Below are 18,683 nucleotides of genomic sequence, written 5' to 3'. Positions count from 1 at the left end.
GGAAAGGGAAGAGTTAAAACCAGGAAAGAAACACACATTTCTTAGATTGAGCAAGTTGGTACTACTTTCTCCTCTAGTTGCTCCCAGTGCATTAACAGTATAGTTATATAAGCACATCATAACATACAGTCACAGTGTCAGAATTAACACATTCATTATTAGAGTTACTCCCTGAAATCACTTTAGAGGAATCTATGGTCACAAGGTAATTCCAGAAGGTGCAGTAACCACAGTTGTATGGAGTATGCAGGCTAAAGCAAGTGATGTTGGAGAGACAAGTCTGTTAGACATCTTAACAATTATCTACTCATCAAAAAGGTAGTTACATCTTTACAGGTCACCTGAAAAGGTTGGCTGTCCAGGGACTAGACTTTGCCAGCTGGCAGGCTATTTACATACTCAGTACAGAGAGAATGCTGCCATAAATTCTATAATGTGCTAAGATTTTTATTCTGTGTATCAAAATTATAAGTGCCTTCAACATTACCATGAAAGAATTGTTTTGAGTTTTACAAATATTTACAGCACTGTGTAACACGGTTCAAGTCTGGGGGTTTGGGGTTTCCTTTCTTTTTTACACAAGTTAATCAGATCAGACCAAAGCACAGAATTCCAAAAGTACTATGTACAAACGCCATTAAAAAGTACAAGGAGACTGCTTGCTGCCGGTAGGTAGTTACAGCATTCATGGCTGGCTCAGACGGCGCAGCCTCTGTTTTCTTGGGAGTACCAGTCCCCTTGCATCCCCGTCCTATTAGGAGTAGGGGGGCTTGTTTACTGAGTACCAGTTTTTGCTGCGTATTGGAGACCATTTTTCACCACATTGGCTTAAATCAGACTCGGATCGCTCCAAACAACAAAGGATTAAAAAAACAAAGGAAGGACTGTGGAAAGAATTTATAAATTAATCAGACCGAACAGATGTCCTGACAAGCATAAAATACTCTCACATCTTGAAGGGCAGCGTTAGGGAGTAGTGAAGCGCACTTAAGAATGAATGAAAGTACAAAGTCCGCATATGAAAATAAGATTTCTCTGAAAATGCATTTTGGCACAGGTAAAATTGTATGTTTTTTTTCATCTCAGTAAAGTTTGAATTCATGGTTCCAAGGATTCAGCATTTCCCACCAGCTTTATTTCCCTTTTCAGCTTAAACTGTTCATCCCTCTTCTCTCAGCAATCAGCCCATTTGATTCCTTCTCGAAGAAAGGAGATTTACAAAAGGAAAGAGTTGATCATTACAACTGATGGTGGGGTTGAAAAGCATCCCAACTCTGGCCCTGCTGATACAGGTAGGGATTCTGAGGTCCTGCCTTCAAGTCCATCAGAGGGGATCCAGGATGCTACCATGATAAGATCCATAGCAATCTACTGCCATACAGTCACCAAGTCACTAATATAGTGCAATGGTAATCCCAATTCACATAAACAGGAATCGCCGAGAGTGCAGGATTACATAGAGGGGTTTCCACTCTGCCACTGGAACCCACCAGTTCGCCCAGGGCTGGAAACATTGTAAACACGTAGCTGCCCATTGTCCAAATCGGGCCCTGCTTGGAAGAAGATTGGCAGTTGGCAGTGTAACGGAGTCCAAGATTAAAAAGGAGAGCAAACCAAATGCTCACACTGAAGCAATGACAATCATTAGATGAGGGGAGATGTTGGAGATGCTGGCGAGCAAATCTGGGGCTAGACGGGACAGATGACTTTCAGAGAATTCACAGGGTGGGAATATCTGAAGAACATAAGCAGGCTGCAAAGAGATAAAACACAAGATCAGTGGGTGCAGCCTTCAAAACATAAAAACATTGACAGGTTTTCTGTAGAATAACTGACACAAAAGGTTTCACTTTCAACATAGCAAAATAATTCCCAACAAATTTCAACCTATGTTCCATTTTGAAATTCAAAAAACTGGCTCACTAACAAAGATTTCATTTTAATTACTTGAGGGGGTGCAAACAACAGCCTTATTCAAGCACTCATATGCTGGAAATATCAAAAAAATGAAACCCTCTCCTTTGATCCATCAACATGTACAATTTCTACAATGACCAGAGATTCCTCTTCTGAAATTCAGTTAACTGGAAAAATCATACTATGAGGAGAGGCATTTGAAACTGGTCAAGAGAAGATGGCAGATGTTAACAGAAAAAATGCAAAACTGCTTAATTTTGGTGAGGGAAGGAAGAGACTAGAGTGACCTTTCTTTTACTATGGAACTGCCTCTGCCTGAAGCACACATTATTGTTTACAGCATCTCAATGCAAAATGGAAATAGCTGGTTCCTACAGTCCACTGGAATGGTTTACATTCCTCTGATGCTGCTTGGCTGCATTCCAGATTTCTCTTCGCTTGCTGGGGACATCAGGGTTTTTCCAGTTGCTGCAGTAAAGCTAATTCAAATTGATAACATTGATACAGTATACAAGACGAGGTCAGAGGGGAATAATCAGTCACTCCCGTGTGGATAAGAACTGCACCTCAACCTGCATTAATCCCTTGTTTTGACCTCATGGTGAACAAAAATCATGCATCTGAATTTCTGTTTGATCACATACCTGATTTGAGCCAGGATTTGGAACGTTGATGATTCCAGCAGCTTGTTTGAGTTGTAGATAGCTAATAAAACCAGCCTTCAATGACTCTGTCTGACTTACTACATCTTCCTGATCACGACCGCATGGTAATGCCAACAATAAGCAGTAATCAGTTTCCACCTAGAAAACAAAAAGGAATGTCAGGTAGTCTTTACAATAGTTACTTTCTACCCTGCTTCTGCCCAAATTAGAGTCACGATGTTTAAGACAGTGTTTTAAAAAGATAACTCGTTCACTGCCCTTCAGCAGCTTTAACCCTTGTTAAATCACTTACCGTCATCCTGCGTGCCACACCTTCCAGCTGTGTTGCCTCCAGCCTCATGCGCTGAGCAATTCGGAGAGGAGGCCCGCCCTCAGGTGCTGGAAGTGACCGATGGGCAAGCACGTTGTTGCCAGACACAAAATGTAGTTGTACTGCGGCTGTGTCATTCTTCAGAGCTAGCAGCCCCTGCCACACAATTGGGTACTTCTAAAGGGATAAACAGTTTAAACGTAAATCACACTTAATATCCTTTAATCCTGTAGCATTTCAGTGCTATCCATACAGATCCTCCAAAGTTGTGACGTATTCCCAGAATTGATGTGAAAGCCCATGAATATGAAGGGCATTTGGTAAACTGTTCTATGCAGACAGCACACGTGAGGAAAACCATTGAAATGAGAGCAAATAGTTAAGGGGATTCCCTACAGCTACATATAATAGATTCACCTGGTTAGGATCTTCCTCAATGTTTCACAGAAATATTATGTTAAAACCAGTTTATTCCTTTAATTCAGTCACAAATTAGAGTAGTAAAAAAGTTTTAGAAAACATAGAATGTAAAAAAAAACTAGCTGAAAGAATGAAACCAAGTGGAGCAAATGAGAAGCGAAGGGATCATAAAAATAAAGCCTGATGATAGAAGTGGATAAGGGAACAATTACGACCAACTGGAAACAGAGACACTTATGTCACTTTTAAGCAACTCTATATTCAAATTTGACATTCTACAAATGTTTTGAAAACCTTGAGTTGATATAATTTAAACTTCTCTCTTATGTTGATGAATCCAAGCTAGTCTTTTTAACGAATGCAATGGAGTTGTCGCTTACTGTTAGAAGTTGCACCATGTCCACGGGTCTCTGTGAACCTGACGGTGGCTGTGGTTCCTGCTTTCCAGTGGTTTGAGGGTCTGCCCTGGACATCACAGGTGGTGGGGCGGCTCCTGGTGTTGAGGATTGTGTGGAGATAAAAGATGTTTGTTTTGGAGTTGGGGGTTGGTGTGGTGAGGATAGTTCATGTTTGATTGGCATAGACACTCCAGTTGGAGAAGGATAAGAAGTTGGATTAGCTTCCGGTTGTACCCTCTCTCTCTGGAGATGCTGCAAGTGAGGCGAGTGCAGTTCCATCTGCCCTGGTAGTCTGGTGATAGATACATGATGAGGATGCTCAGGAGCTGCAGGTCCCTTGGTATCCTGGGATATTTGTGGAGTTTTACTTCTCTGGCCGGGGTGCACATGTTCCCCTTCTGAAATACCCTATTAAATAAAAGACAGTTTACAAACATAGCATTGAAAATATTCCTATATCCACCCCCACGAGTTTTATAGAATATATATATGTTAAGGATGTTTTGAGTTTATAATTAGGACCTTCAAATCAATCAGAAAGACGTTCTTAACAAAACTAGTCGGAATTTCCCTAATTCCTCAATAATCTACAATTTGTCTTTTCAGACTTAATTGTTTTGAATGCACTATGTTAAGAGGTAGCTTCGATCCCACGGATTTTTGGAGCAATTGAGTCAGAGCATTTGACAGGAATAATGTAATAATTCCACACAGTGTATTGAAAAACTAGCATCAGATCCTTAATTGATAATTCCACAAACAAAATTCCTTCAGAATAGACTGACATAAACAGACAGTTATCCAGTCTGCTCTGGTGGAGGAAAACATTTCCACTGCTTCCCAATGTCATTTCACGTGATGACAAGGTTTGATGGGGTAGAGATAAAGCAGGGAAAATTTTGGAAGAACAAAATGCAGATGGCGAGATCATCAAGGCTTTGAAAAGCCATTGCAGGTTCAGGCTACCTTCCTGCATAATCATTCTTACATATCTATTAGATGGAATATAAAATATAAAAGTTCCATTCCAAGAGAATGTCGCTCAGCCTTTGCAGGAGTCATAAGAGGTTAGTAATTTTAACTATTTAAGTCTTATTTGTTTGAAGACAAATTTTGTTTATGTTGGGGGTAAAGCTTCAATGCAAGTAGGTTGACAATGCTTCCATCAATCTTAAATGTAAATCAGCATAGATGAAATAACAAATATCTGGTTCCTCACCACAAGAATCATGTGGTTGCAGCTTGACATGTATGAAAGAGACAGGGCAATGAGCTTCATTCAGGTGACAAAAGTTAATGATGAGGAACAGCATAAAAAGTAGAAAGAACATGTGGGTGATGAGGGAAGTTCTAACTTTCTCAGTTATTAGCAGGGGTATATATGTAATAGGATTTGTCCCATTTAGCCTAAGAGCTAATGTTTGTGAAAGTTCTTCAGCTGGGAACGTCTTACTTCAAGTCAAATTTGGAGTGCGGACACAATTCCAAAGGTCAATTTGAATTGACAATTAGGGCGGCACGGTAGCACAGTGGTTAGCACTGCTGCTTCACAGCTCCAGGGTCCTGGGTTCGATTCCCGGCTCGGGTCACTGTCTGTGTGGAGTTTGCACATTCTCCTCGTGTCTGCGTGGGTTTCCTCCGGGTGCTCCGGTTTCCTCCCACAGTCCAAAGATGTGTGGGTTAGGTTGATTGACCAGGTTAAAAATTGCCCCTTAGAGTCCTGATGCGTAGGTTAGAGGGATTAGGGGGGAAAATATGTGGGGGTAGGGCCTGGGTGGGATTGTGGTCGGTGCAGACTCGATGTGGGGGTAGGGCCTGGGTGGGATTGTGGTCGGTGCAGACTCGATGGGCCGAATGGCCTCCTTCTGCACTGTAGGGTTTCTATTAAAAAAAAATTCCAAATATGTGCGAGGCACCCTCCAATGAAAAAAAGTTCTGCAGTGAAGGCAAAAATACAGGCTTGGACTTCTAATTGGAGCAAAAGTAATAAAGCACTCCAGTAAGCAAATGTGCCAATAAACATGCTCAAAGTGATGATAACATTCAACCATTCAAAAGCTCAAAAAAATCAGTTAATTTTAGAATCATAAAACACTGACAGTGCAGAAGGCGGCCATTTGGTCCATCAAGCCTGAACCGACAACAATCCCACCCTGGCCCTATCTCCGTAACCCCACATTCTTACCCTGCTAATCCCCCTGACATTAAGGGGCAGTTTAGCATGGCCACTCAACCCAACCTGCACATCTTTGGACTGTGGGAGGAAACCGGAGCACCCGGAGGAAACCCACGCAGACACGGGGAGGACATGCAAACTTCACACAGTCACCCGAAGCCAGAATTGAACCTGGCTCCCTGTAGCTGTGCCACAAAACTGTTCACAGTTGTCTCACTTCGACACAATGAAGAATATGACAAATTCCAACTTTTAAAAAAATTTGTGTTCAGGGACAGAATTCAAAAACAGGATCTTCACAGTATCAGCCAAAACATGCCTGGGAGTGGCAGAAATTTTAAAGATAAGGGAGAAACATAAATGGAAACAATTTAGTCATCAAAACCCCACCTTTGAATCAATAACTTACATCAACACAACTCCTCTGGCGGTGAGTAACCACAAAATGCTTAATTTCCCTACAATGTGACATTACGCAACACAGATTTTCAGTGCTGCCAGCACTTAAGTGCTAGCTTTGGCTTACTGGCAGCTCGTGCCTCAGTCAAAAGGTCATGGGTTCAAGATCCATCCCTGCTTCAGGCTCACAATTTGGTACACTACTGACTGCCGAAAGGGCCACCTTTTTGATGAGATATTAAACCGAAGCCCCGTACACCGTCTCGAATGAATGCAAATTTTGCCAAGATTCTGTTCGAGGAACAGCAAGGGTCATCTCCCTGGTGTCTTGGTCAATATTTATTCCTCAATCAACATCACTAAAACAGATTGTCCAATCATTATCTCATTGCTGTTTGACGAAGCTACTGTGCAAAAATTAGCCTCTACGTGTCCAACAATTGTGGCTACACTTGGAGTGCATCATTGGCTGCAAAGCACTTTGAGACCTCTGGTGCTTGTGAAAAGTGCTATATTAATGAAAGTCTGTTTTTCTGAATGGATAATACAATATAAAAGGGCAGAAGACGGGGGGGGGGGGGGATTTGCCAAAATATATTCAGGAGAATGTTCTACCAGTACATTTCTAACCAACGAGAAAGGAGGCATCACTGCACCTGTGTCTGGGGGATGTGCAGGGTAAAGTGGATAATGTGTTGGTTGGGGAACATTTCGGGAACAGTGATCATCGAATAAAGTTTAGATAAGCTATGAAAAAGGCACTGAACCTTAGGAAGGAGATGAGGGCATTTGAAAGTGTGTGGAAAAAATATAGGAGAGTGGTTTCAGAAATGAGGGAGTTTAGCTACACATAGGTTGGAGAAGCTGGGGTTGTTCTCCTTAGAGAAGAGACCATGAAGAGGCAGTTTGATAGAGGTGCTCAAAACTAGCAGCCAGACAGAAACTCTGTTAGCTGAAGGGTCGAGAACCAGTGATAGTGATTGAAGGTGAATAGCAAAAGCATCAAAAGCAACATGAGGATAAACTTATTCATGCAGCGCCTGGAATGCATTTAGAACCATAGAATCCCTACAGTGCAAAAAGAGGCCATTCAGCCTATCGAGTCTGCACCAACTCTGAAAGAGCATCTTACCCAGACCCTCACACCCCCGCCCTATCCCCATAACCTCTCAAATTTAGCATGGCCAATCTACCTAACCTGCACATCTTTGAGACTGGTGGAGACAGAATCAATTCTGGCTTTCAAAAGGTAATTGAATAATTATTTGAAAACATTTGGTTGTCCATGAGGAAACGGGAAGGGAGTGGACTAGCTGAGTTGCTCAAGAAAACCAGCATGGACACGGCAGGCCAAAGAGCCTCCCCCTGTGCTGTATCCATTCTATGCTTCTACAAAATTAGTGTTTCAGTAACAGATGAGTGGAGGAAGGAGACAGACAAGATGGATATGGACAGTCTTGGTGATAGAGCATCTACGTAAGCTCAACACAGGGTCAAATAGATTGCTAATAATCTGATTCAACCTCAAACAGTGGCTTGGGAATTGGATGGAATCAGTAGCAGGGGCTTAAAACAATAATTTCAGTCTTCCCATTATTAATTGGAGGAATTTCTGCTCATCCAGTTTTAGATATCAGACAAATAGCATGATAAATCAAAGGCAATTGCGGAGTCAAAAGAGGTAGTGTTCAGGTAGAACTGCACGTCATAATATGTGTAAAACATTGTGTTTTTAAAACATTTCGCCAAGGGGCAGATGAGAAATAAGATGGCCAAGCATAGATTCTGACTGGGGGCAACAAGGTATGAGTGGGAAGTGAAGCATGGAATAAAAAATAATGAAATTATACTAAATGATTTTAAATTATTGGCAGATCCCAGCTGGGGTATCATGTCCAATACTAGACATCAAACTTTAGAGAGGATGTCAAGGCTTACTGAGAGAGTGCAGAGGATTTACTACAATGGTATAATAGATGAGGGACTTCAGTTATGCGGAAGACTAAAGCAGCTGGAATTGTATTCCTTAGGGCAGAGAAGGTTATGAGAATATTTAATAAAGACATTCAAAGTCATGAAGGGGCTTGATACAGTAAACAAACTTTCAGAAGGGTTGGTAGCTGTAAACAAACTTTCAGAAAGGTTGGTAACTGTAAACAAACTTTCAGAAGGGTTGGGAGCCAGGGAGGCAAGATGTAATATAATTGGTAAAAGAACCAGAGGTGAAATGAGGAAAAGTTATTTTAAGTAGCGAGTTATGATGATCTGGAATGTAATGTATGAAAGGGGCAATGGAAGCATATTCAATGCTTCCATTACCCTTTTCAGACATTAGTCTGGATCGTCTTAACAAATCAAAGGGGAGAAATTGCAGTACTATGGGTCCAGAACAGAGGACTGGGACTAATTCTTTCAAAGAACTGACATAGGCACAATGAGCCAAATGGCCCCATTCCTGTTCACAATTCTAAAATTCTGTTAAAGTAAACTAGGCACAGGAACTTGCTTCTTAAAAACTTAACAAAAATGGCAGTGGCAGAGTCCCAAAAGTTGGCTGATTTTATGACTTGTCAACATGGAATAATGAACACCAGGAAAACTGATGAATGTAGACATTTTAAGCACAATTGTTGCTCTTTATGGACATATTTCAGAAGTTGCATTGTATTCTGTCACTCACTTCCCTCTCTAAATAAAAATAACTTCAAAATAATAATGTTTCATGGAAGAAAGATTGGGTGGGGGAGTAAAAAATTGCTGCATTTACCTGAGGAGTCATGCTGCGTGATGGTAGGTTGATTCCTCCAAACTGTGGATGACCAAGGTGAGAAGGGTGGAAGTTCCGCAGTTCTTGATACACACGTGGATAGTCATGGAAGGAGCTAGGGACTTGGTGCATGAGTTGAACACCATGGGAGACCATTACAGACTGAGACATGGGCATTCCAGGGGGGACATTGATCAGTCGGGCTTCATTGTGAGGTGATTTTGCCATTTTCACTTCTGTTGTTTTAGGGGCTTCTTTTGCTGGCTGAGGGGTTTTACTAGCAGGAGGAGTTTTAACAGATCCGTCAGGAGTCCTGGCTTGCCTGGCCTCATTGTGAACATCACCTACAGCTGACATAGGTGGGTACATCATTCGAACGTCACGTAGCAGCATCTCCTGGGGCACGTTGTATTGGTCCAGTCGCAAACCTCCAGGGTGGATTCTGTAGTCTGGCTGCATTACAAGGACATCAGGCTGTAAGGGACCTGATCCTCTTCTAAGTCCATGATAATGGAGTAATTCTTCATCAGGTTGATGCTGATTGGATATCTGAGGCATACACAAATCCCTGATAACCGTTGACTGTGGTGTGCTTGATCGCTGCGAACGAAGTTCCATCTGAGGTTGCAACACAGCTCTAGGGGAGGGATGGTGAGTATCAGGCCTTATGCCATATGGAATACCTGGTACTGAAGGAGCATTCATTCTTACTTCACCCTGAGAAAGATGCCCTAAGGAGACCACCTGAGTCTGTGTCACGCTGTGAGGAGGCATAATGACTGACTGCTCTGGTAAATGGACACTGGGAACAAACTGTGTCATAGTGAGACCAGCATTCAGAACCATGTTAGCATTCATTGACTGGGAAGCAGTCGAGGTACTACTCGGCTGGCATACTTTGGGAAAGGGAGAAGGGGAATGAACAGATGTGCGTGGAGAATGGGGCTCCTGTTTAATGGAAACTGGCAGACCTCGCTCTGTTGGGGTGCCACGCCCAGAACTGATGTGGTTAGTGTCTGATTGCATTTTACTTGGCATAGCAGCATGGTGAGAGCTGATTCCTGGGCTCAGGGTTGACTGCTGTGTTACTTTAACAGCTTCAATTTTGGGAACAACTGGCTCGCCACCTTTTTTGTTAGTAGACACGATGTTCGGCAGAAGATTGTAGACAATCTTAACTGCTCCTGGCTGAGAGGCAGTTAGTGTACCAGAATGGATAGCAGATTCAGATTTTTCAAGGATTTGATGCTCCTGTTTAATACTTGAAATCACAGGTGATGTGTTATAAGACTGAGAACCACCATGTCCTGCAAGTATGCTTGAGGAATGAGTTCCAATCACATTGCTGTAGCCTGATGGAGTTTGTGAACCCTTTGTCACAGGTTGCGATTGTGAAACTGGCTCTGGTTTGGCTTGTGACTTGGACACAGACTGTTGAAATTCTATATCCACTGCACTAGCTGGTGGAATCTGGCTGATTGGAGCAGTTATTCTTTGAGGACCTTCTGTTTTCTGGCCCGAGTAACTCAATACCACAACCCCTTCAGAGGTATTTACTCTCAGACGTGGACTTGATCCCTGGTTTAATGCGATATTATCCACCGGCCGAGACTCATCCCCAATAAATGTCCCAAGCTTGTACCTGCTATTTTCAGTCAAGTTTGATCTATATTTCTGTTTGGTCAGTGACACAGTTGGGAGATTAGGTGACTGAGATGGAAGGTTGGCAGGGCCTCGGCTGTTTGCTGTTACTTTTGTAATTTCCTCTTGGTCTGAACTTGGTGGCATTCTGCTTATGACAGAAGTGACTTTGGGTGAGATCAAAGAACTTGCAGGTTTATCTTTCTCATTAAACGTGCACATTTCTGCCATTTGTTGCCCTCCAGTACTGCTAGGTGGAACTGCAGGCTTCTCATCCAAGACCAACTTGTTAACTTCACCTGAAGGGAAGGCTTCTTCTGTCCGAACTGAAGTCAGTGGCTCATTTATAGCTGTAGTAACAAATGTGGTTGGGACACCTGTGGCTGACACATATTTTGGCTCCATGAGAATTTTCCTCAATGTACTGGAGTTGGTGTCAAGGTCAGAAGCTTTGGTATCTGGGGGAGGAGCAGCAGGAGGGGGTGTGGAACAACCACGAGATGCCTCATGCCTTGGCATCCAGTCTGGCACAGCCCCAGAACTGATATGTGTAGTTCCCAACACAGGTGCAGGTGTTACTGAAATCTTTGCGGTAGTAGTGGTGGGGAAAGCATTAATAGCTATTCGCGACATGCTTTGTTTTGGTTGAGCTTCAGGTGCATACTCACCCGAGTGTTGCTTTAGTTTAAAATATGGAGGACTTTTGTTATCTTCGTTACATGCTGAAGAATGCAGTGAATCCTGTGGTGAGATAGCTTCAGTTGTTGGATCCTTTTCTGATTCAGGGGCTTTCATACCACCTGGTTTACCCTCTTCTAATCTAGTCAAGTTGTCTGTGTCACTCTTGGAAACACAAACGGGTTCCACCGCTGATTTTTTAATACATTTTTCTAAAACGGTTTCTGCTGTAACACTGTTTTGTTTTATGTCAGTAGAAACAGGCACCGGTTCAGGCTCAGAGCTGTTGCCATCTGCTAGTTCCATCCTTCTGCTAGTGCTCCCTCGCCTATTACGCCTTGTTATTTTTAGTTTTGAACGGCCTCTACGACTTGAGGCCCTTGGGACTTCAGCAGGTTCTGGCAATGGAAGGCTCTCAGTTTTCTGGGAGACATTTCCAGACTGCTGAAGACATACATCAGCATCCTTTGCCTCAACCACTGTAGTCAATAAAGTAGATCTGGAAACTGAACTAACTGAAACTGCCGACTGACTGTCCACAGCTAGAGTCTTAGAAGCCAAACTGTTAGAGGGCAGAGCTGGGGAAACAATGTTTGTTGAGATGAGATTTTCAGAAACCACGCTTTCTGTTGATATTGGAACTTTAGAAATCACACTCTCAGCTGAGACAGGAGCTTTAGAAATCACACTCTCCACTGAGACAGGAGCTTTAGATATCACACTCTCCACTGAGACAGGAGCTTTAGATATTACACTCTCAATGGAGACAGGGGCTTTAGATATTACACTTTCCATTGTGACAGAAACTTTAGAAATCATGCTCTCCAATGGGACTGGAGCTTTAGATATCACGCTATCTGTTGAGGCAGAGTCTACTGGTGCAGAGGTTTCAGAAACTATGTTGTTTGTTGAGGTAGAAGCTTTAGAAATCATGTTGTCTGTTGAGGTGACTGCTTCAGAAACCACGCTTTCCACTGAAGAGGGAACTTCTGTAACTATACTTTCTGCTGAAACAGGAGACTTAGAAATTGAGCGCCCTGAAGCTGGGGCTTTAGAAACCAAACGACCCGAAGCTGGGATCTTTGCTACCAAGCGGTTCGAAGGTGGAGCCTTTGTCAACAAGCGGCCCGAGGCACCAACATCTGGGGTGGTCTCCAAAATATTAACAATTGCCTGATCAGTTTCAGGCTGCAAAGTGTCAGGGGGTGTAGGAAGGACTACTTGATCTTCAGGAAGACCAGCCACAGCTTGATCAGGGGGGTATCTTGGAGCAGATGGGAAGCTATCTGGTTCTGCTGATTCATCTGCAATGATGGAATCAATAGCTGCTGCAAGCTCAGTTTCACTAGCCTGATGGGCAGGCTTTTCAACTTCTTCCTCTGGTCTAACGTCTGGCTCATCTGTAGTCTCTTTGTAAGGATGTACAGTTGGGATTTCTGTTAATTTAGCAATGTTCTCCACTGCTCTTTCAAGTTCTATCTGTTTAGCACGTTGTACAGCTTCTGGTGAACACTCCGGTTTTGCCATTTCTTTTTCTGGTGATTTGGGAGGTTCTGAAAATGGATCACCTGCTTCTTCTTTAATGAGCTTGGGCGACTGACTGTCATTTTTCAGTGGGTCTTTCTTTGTTGCCCCAGTCGCCTCTCCATCACCTGGCTGAAGAACACCTTTTACTTCTTCAGAACTAAGCCTTATTTCCAAATTCCGTAGACACATTTTGTCTTCACTCGCCTTTGCATTCCTCCCTCTGCCACACTTTGACTTTGATCCTTTCTCTGAAGATCTTTTCTCCATTATCTCACCTGGACTGTTAGTTGGAGGACACTTCTCTGATGTACCGTCATTTTTGTCAGGCTTTTGGTCACTTGCTATATCATTTCCCTCGGGCAAGGTTTTGATGATATTCTCACTTGTTGAACTTTGCTCAACTGAGGGTTCTGCAACATCATCTGTGTGTTCAGCACAAACTTCAGCTGTTCTTGGTTCTGTTTTTACTCCTTTCTTTCCTATATGGCTTTGAGCAGTTGATGAATGACTCAGTGCAGCCTTCTGTGATCGAGGTGACTTCCAGCCTTCAACAGGTTTTGTGCTTTCAGTGCTGTCTTTAGTTTCTGTTTCCTCCACGTCTTGTTTCACCTGGTCAGTTTTAAAGCATGGCACCTCTTCGCCAGGTCTACGACGGGCCTTTGGAGGTCTTCCCCGTCGCGGTGCGGTTTGTACATTTGGCGATTCCTGAATTTCTTTTTCGGCTCTTTTCCTCGTTGAACGCGTGGTATCTGTTGAGTCTTTCACTAGGGATGGGCCATCATCAACAGTAGCATAAACTGAACGCACATTTCTGCGTCTTGTTCTACCTAAAGGAAGACTTGGCTCAGAGGTTTCTGACTCAGGAGCAGAACTTGGAGACTTTGCTGTGTTTTTGGAGACCTTTTCTACATCTAATTTCTGTTCCTGAAGTTTCTGAGTGTCACCGCGAGGTGAAGATGACCGTTTAAGCTTTTCACGGTCTATCCTCTCACTTTTTCTTGTGACAGGCTTTTCTATAATGGCTGTGACTGCTTGAAGTGGAGTCTTTGTTCTTTTACTTTTGGAAGTCTTTTTCTCTTTTAAAACTACAGAAGGTTCGGTATCTATTTCATTGTCAGAAATCTGTGGATGGATCTCTGAATGCTCTTCTTTCTGGTTGATATCCAGTTCAGCACTGACAGGAGGATTCTTGTCATCTTTGTGCTCCTCTGGTACCACCTCTTTTGGGACAGTTTTGGAGGAGACTGCATTGATTTCTAGTATTTCCGGTTCTGCATTTGTGCGGATTTCTTGGAGATCAGCTCCCCCTGGAGTTGGTGGCTTGGTGTCCAAATAAGAGGGATGCTCTCTAACCTTTGATTCCTGCTCAGTAGCCACTGGATCTGAAGTAACATTTGCATCTAACACAGCAGGTTCCATTTCTTCACAGGGGCTCACATTAACAATGACAGGTTTCGGTGTGTCAGCCACAGGGGCAGATTCTGTACGATTCTCCCCCGAGCTGGAAATGCCACTTTCTGCTACCAATGCATCATTCGCTGTTTTATTCTGAACTGTTTCTTGCTGTTCAGGAGGTACTGCCTGGAAATTTGTGGTAGGTGGTGGCGGTGGTGGGACTATAGTCCTCAAAAGAGGCAATGTATTCTTCAAATCTGGTTCTTTCAATTCAGATACAGGCTCTGGTGTTTTAGGCTGAACTTCTTTTTCAATTTCCCGTCGCTCAAGTTCCTTTGGTTTCTGATCCTTTTCTTTTTCCTTCTGTTGCATACGTGTCAATTCAATGAACCGACTGTGAAACAAGACCACAGGTTCCTGTATGAAATCTAGCATATTACTGGAACCATCTAGAGAACCCTGCCTTCCAAATAGTCTACCAGAAATAACATCCAGATCATCTTCCTTCCTTTCAAGATGCTGTAGGCGTTTTGAATCCTGCTCAAAAATTGAGCTATGCAGAAAGCGAGAAGCAAATAGTTCCTGTCTCTCCTGTTCATCTTCCTTATGGTCTTCTTTCTTTTCATCTATTTTGCCTTCAGAATCTGTTCTAATTTTTTTCTTTTTCATGTACCAAGAAGGGATTGGCCGTGGTGCTGATTCAACTTTTTCCTTATCTTTGTCTTTCCTAAAGCTGGCAAACCTAGAATCCCGATCTAGAAATGACCAATTTTCTTCTCGGGATGAAGAGAGAGACTTTGCCCTTTCAAGCAAAGCCTTGGTGTCAGGGGTAATTGTCTTGTCAAGTGCAAATGAGTAGAATTTATTCCTTTCTAGCGAGCTGGATAGCTTTAAATCTGATAACCTATCTTCCCTATTTCGCAGACATAAAGGTAATCTAGAACTGTCAAAAGATGTTGAAGCTTTAGGCGAATGAGATTTGTGTTCATTATCCTCATCAGAATCAGACGGCACCTCACCTGGTTCCAGCTCACGCACAGAACGCTTGCGAATGCCATCTCGTTTTATAATGCTACTGGGAAAACTAACATCAGCCTTACTAGCATCTAGTTTTAGACGAGTTTCCCAACGCGGTGTCTCTTGGTCAGAGCTCTGAGACGTTATTTTAAATCTAGCCAAGTCCAGTATTTGTTCTCGTCTACTTGACTCATAAGCATTGCATTTTAAAGGCTCTTCTCTGACAGGAACTTGAAAGGTGGAGTCTAGTTTTGGAGAGTCTTTCGGTTCTTTTGGTATCAATGTCTGATGTGGGGAGTCATTGTTATCATCCTCATCCTGATATGACAGAATATGCCGAAATCCAGGGGAAAGGACAGTTTTCTCGGAATCTTCACTCAGCTGTCGAGAACTTCTGTAATTTCTTTCTCGTTTCATGCTAATTTCAAAGTCAAACTGATCAGTCTTTCTCCGTTTAACTGGAGGCGAATCATCTGTGACATCCTGAGGTGGCTTCCCTACTTCATGGACCAAACTCCTTCTCTCAAATTCATCTGCATTTTCTTTCCTGGGGCTGTTATATTTTTCTGATTTTGCCATTTCCATTTCCTGTTGCTGTTTAAGCCTACGGTTCTGTTCCATCTGTTTCCTATAACTTTGAGTGTAATCAATATCAATCCCAACTTTCTCATCTGAATCAGTGGTTTGTAATTTTTCATGGGCAGACTTGTGATCAGTTGTGTCCTCAGAGGTACCACTGTACTTTCGCTTCCGTTCCTCTCTTTTAATCTCTCCTTCCCCTGGCATCTCATCGAGGTGTGGGGGCAATGGCTGCACAACTCCCTTATTCGGAGGCTTTGCTGTAATCAGCTTTTTCAATCCAGTTTCTTGAATTTCCACTGGTTCTTCAGATGGCTCGCTTAATCTGCACTGTGCTTCTATGCTGGGCCGCAAGCCAATCCCTACAGAAATACTGGCAGACTCCTGTCCTTCTCTGGGGCTGAATGCTGAAATTAGTTTTTCTTGCTTGACTTTTCTGTGCTCCCTTTTGAGTAATTCTTTCCGCACAGGCCTTCGGTCCAAATCTCCTTCTTTACCCACTGGAGGCAATTCTCTCCAAGCAGCCAGCTCAGGTTGCTTTTTTAACCCAAGACGCAGTTCCTCTTCCTCTTGACTGCCTCGCTTAACCTCTAACTTCTGCCTGTCTGTTCTTAAAGTTGGATCTGCGAAACGTCTCTTCCTAGCTTCCAGTTTGTCGATATCCAGTGCATTGGGTATTTCAGGACATGGTTCTGGTTTGAGATTCTTTTTATGCTTGATTTTCACTTCCTTATCTACAACCTCTATTTGGCTGGCAAGCGGTTTCTCTTTTGGCACCTTTGGCCTGGTAGGTTCCAATTTTGACAGCTCCATTTTTGTCTGGTCGAGTCTAGTTAACTGTACTTTATTCTGTTCTGTCGGCGGAGATTTGACAGCGTCATTCTCTGGCTTTCCTCTTGCTTTCTCTACAACCAAGGGCTCAATCATTTTTGCCTCTCTCTCCTTTACACGAGTTAACACCACACAAGGAATTAAATCCAAACGATTCTTTGAAGCTCCTTCTTTCTCTGCTTTTTCTTTCCCTTGTTTTATTTTACTCTTTAGTCCATCAGGGTTTAGATCCCTGTCTACTTCATGGTCTGTTTCAGAAGACAAGGAACTTGGAGATGGAGGTTTTACCTTCCGTATTTTCAGCTTCTCAATTTTCTCCTTCTTGTCCAGTTTCTCCACTTCAGATTTTTCAAATTTTTTTGTTCTTTCCAGTTTCTCTACTTTGTCTTTTCTTTGGGTCCGTTTGTCAGCTCTTTCAGGTTCGAACAGCCGCTCTTTCTCCTTTTCATTTTTGTCATAACGGTCTGCTCGTATTTTGTCGGGTTTATCTGCTTTATCGTATCGTGGTGGTGACAGTGAGCTGCAGCTACCACTACGGTCTGAGGATCGACTGTATATCCTGCGTTCAGAGTCCATGCTGTCACTCTGATGTCTCTCAGACTGTGCTGGCGATGCACTGCAACTCTGAGCTCTTCTTGAGTGTGTTGGACTTTGGCTTCGTTCACAAGTTCGCCTTTCATGATCTCGTTCTCTATCAGATTCGTAACGTTCTCTTTCTCGTTCCCTTTCTCGCTGTCTGTAACTGTACTCCCTTATGTCCTGTTCATACGGATCTCTATAGTCTCTATATTCCCGTGGATCTTCATAATAGCGAGGATCATAATAATCACCTTGGTAAGGATCCCACTCAGCATAAAAATCTCTACTTCTTGCCCGGTAGTCCCTACGAGGGTCTTCAGGAAATACAGCAGCTGGTCCTCTAACTGCATCAAAGTAAGCACGATCTGCAGTGTACTCATGATATGATCCTCTCCGATCCTCCCTGTTAATGAAAGAAATACACATTAATTTAAATGTAATTTTCCCCCCCCAACAAATCAATGGCTGTACAAAATTAATTGAATGTGGGAAGGGGATTCATTCAACTTTCTGCGATAGCTCAAGGAGAATTCCACTGCCTGGGCTTATAGGGAAATCAAAGATTCCACATTTGATCCTTGGTCTGTTAGCTAACTGCAACTAATGTATAGCAGATGTTGAATCCATTTAGTAGTTTATGAAAGGGGAATGTGTCAGTTTTCCTACTCCTGGATCCCAAACATAAAGTGCTTGGGTGCAGATGATGATTAAGGCAAGACTCTGGCTCATATGTGATGTTTCACTTTCTACCAGATTGATAAATTTCGCAGCACTCTAAATAGCTGACCACTTAAAAGAATGCCACTTGGGGGTAACTACTTGCAGGGAAATTTGTGTCTGGACAGGATTCTGGGGTGGGATGTGCAGGAGTTGAGAAGATTTGTGTGACTACATAAATAAAAGTTTGTCAAGTTAAGAGGCTTTCTTCTGCAGGGCTGGATGGAACAAATTTAAAATGGCATTGGAACTCAGAAGATAATTTGCTGAGATGTTGTTAATCCTTGCTTTAATCACTATTCTGTTTCAAAATTAGAACATTTAACATAATATTGTTTGTTTGCTTGTAAACTTATACTGCAAAAACATATAGAGGATGCACTTTAGATCCCTCAAGAGGAAAACAAATCAATTTTATTAAAAATGAACCATCTTCCTTTAGTCTTTGAATGATATATATTCTTCACCCACCATAGGGGTCAAAAGTAGCTTGACTGTTTCTGGTGACTGACATTTTTCCAAGTGTCATCACTTAGTGCTTTGCATAGAATCATCATAGAAACCCTAAAGTGCAGAAAGAGGCCATTGGGCCCATCGAGTCTGCACCGACCACAATCCCACCCAGGCCCTACCCCCATATCCCTACACATTTACCCGCTAATCTCTC

The 18,683-nt window shown here is 42.8% G+C and overlaps 1 protein-coding gene across 11 annotated transcripts in view; it reads right to left on the bottom strand.

Moving 5' to 3' along the window:
- Window positions 1–426: 426 nt before the first annotated feature.
- The window catches only part of spen (spen family transcriptional repressor), a 93,461-nt gene continuing 75,204 nt past the window's right edge, over window positions 427–18,683 (bottom strand). For 10 of the 11 annotated variants that reach the window (XM_078238971.1, XM_078238976.1, XM_078238973.1 and 7 more), the window contains 5 exons: window positions 9,053–17,698; window positions 3,693–4,118; window positions 2,875–3,069; window positions 2,562–2,720; window positions 427–1,753 (listed from right to left, as the gene is read on the bottom strand). In XM_078238971.1, coding sequence (XP_078095097.1) covers window positions 1,622–1,753; window positions 2,562–2,720; window positions 2,875–3,069; window positions 3,693–4,118; window positions 9,053–17,698 — 9,558 coding nt within the window. In that variant the 3' untranslated portion in view covers window positions 427–1,621. Of the gene's footprint in view, window positions 1,754–2,561; window positions 2,721–2,874; window positions 3,070–3,692; window positions 4,119–9,052; window positions 17,703–18,683 lie in introns of all 11 variants that reach the window. The other variant, XM_078238974.1, reaches the window with a different exon arrangement.

Source organism: Mustelus asterias, chromosome 22 (assembly GCF_964213995.1).
Source record: "Mustelus asterias chromosome 22, sMusAst1.hap1.1, whole genome shotgun sequence".
NCBI lineage: Eukaryota > Metazoa > Chordata > Chondrichthyes > Carcharhiniformes > Triakidae > Mustelus > Mustelus asterias.
The sequence above is the reverse complement of the archived record's forward strand: the minus strand, read 5'-3'. Positions and strand labels throughout refer to the sequence as shown.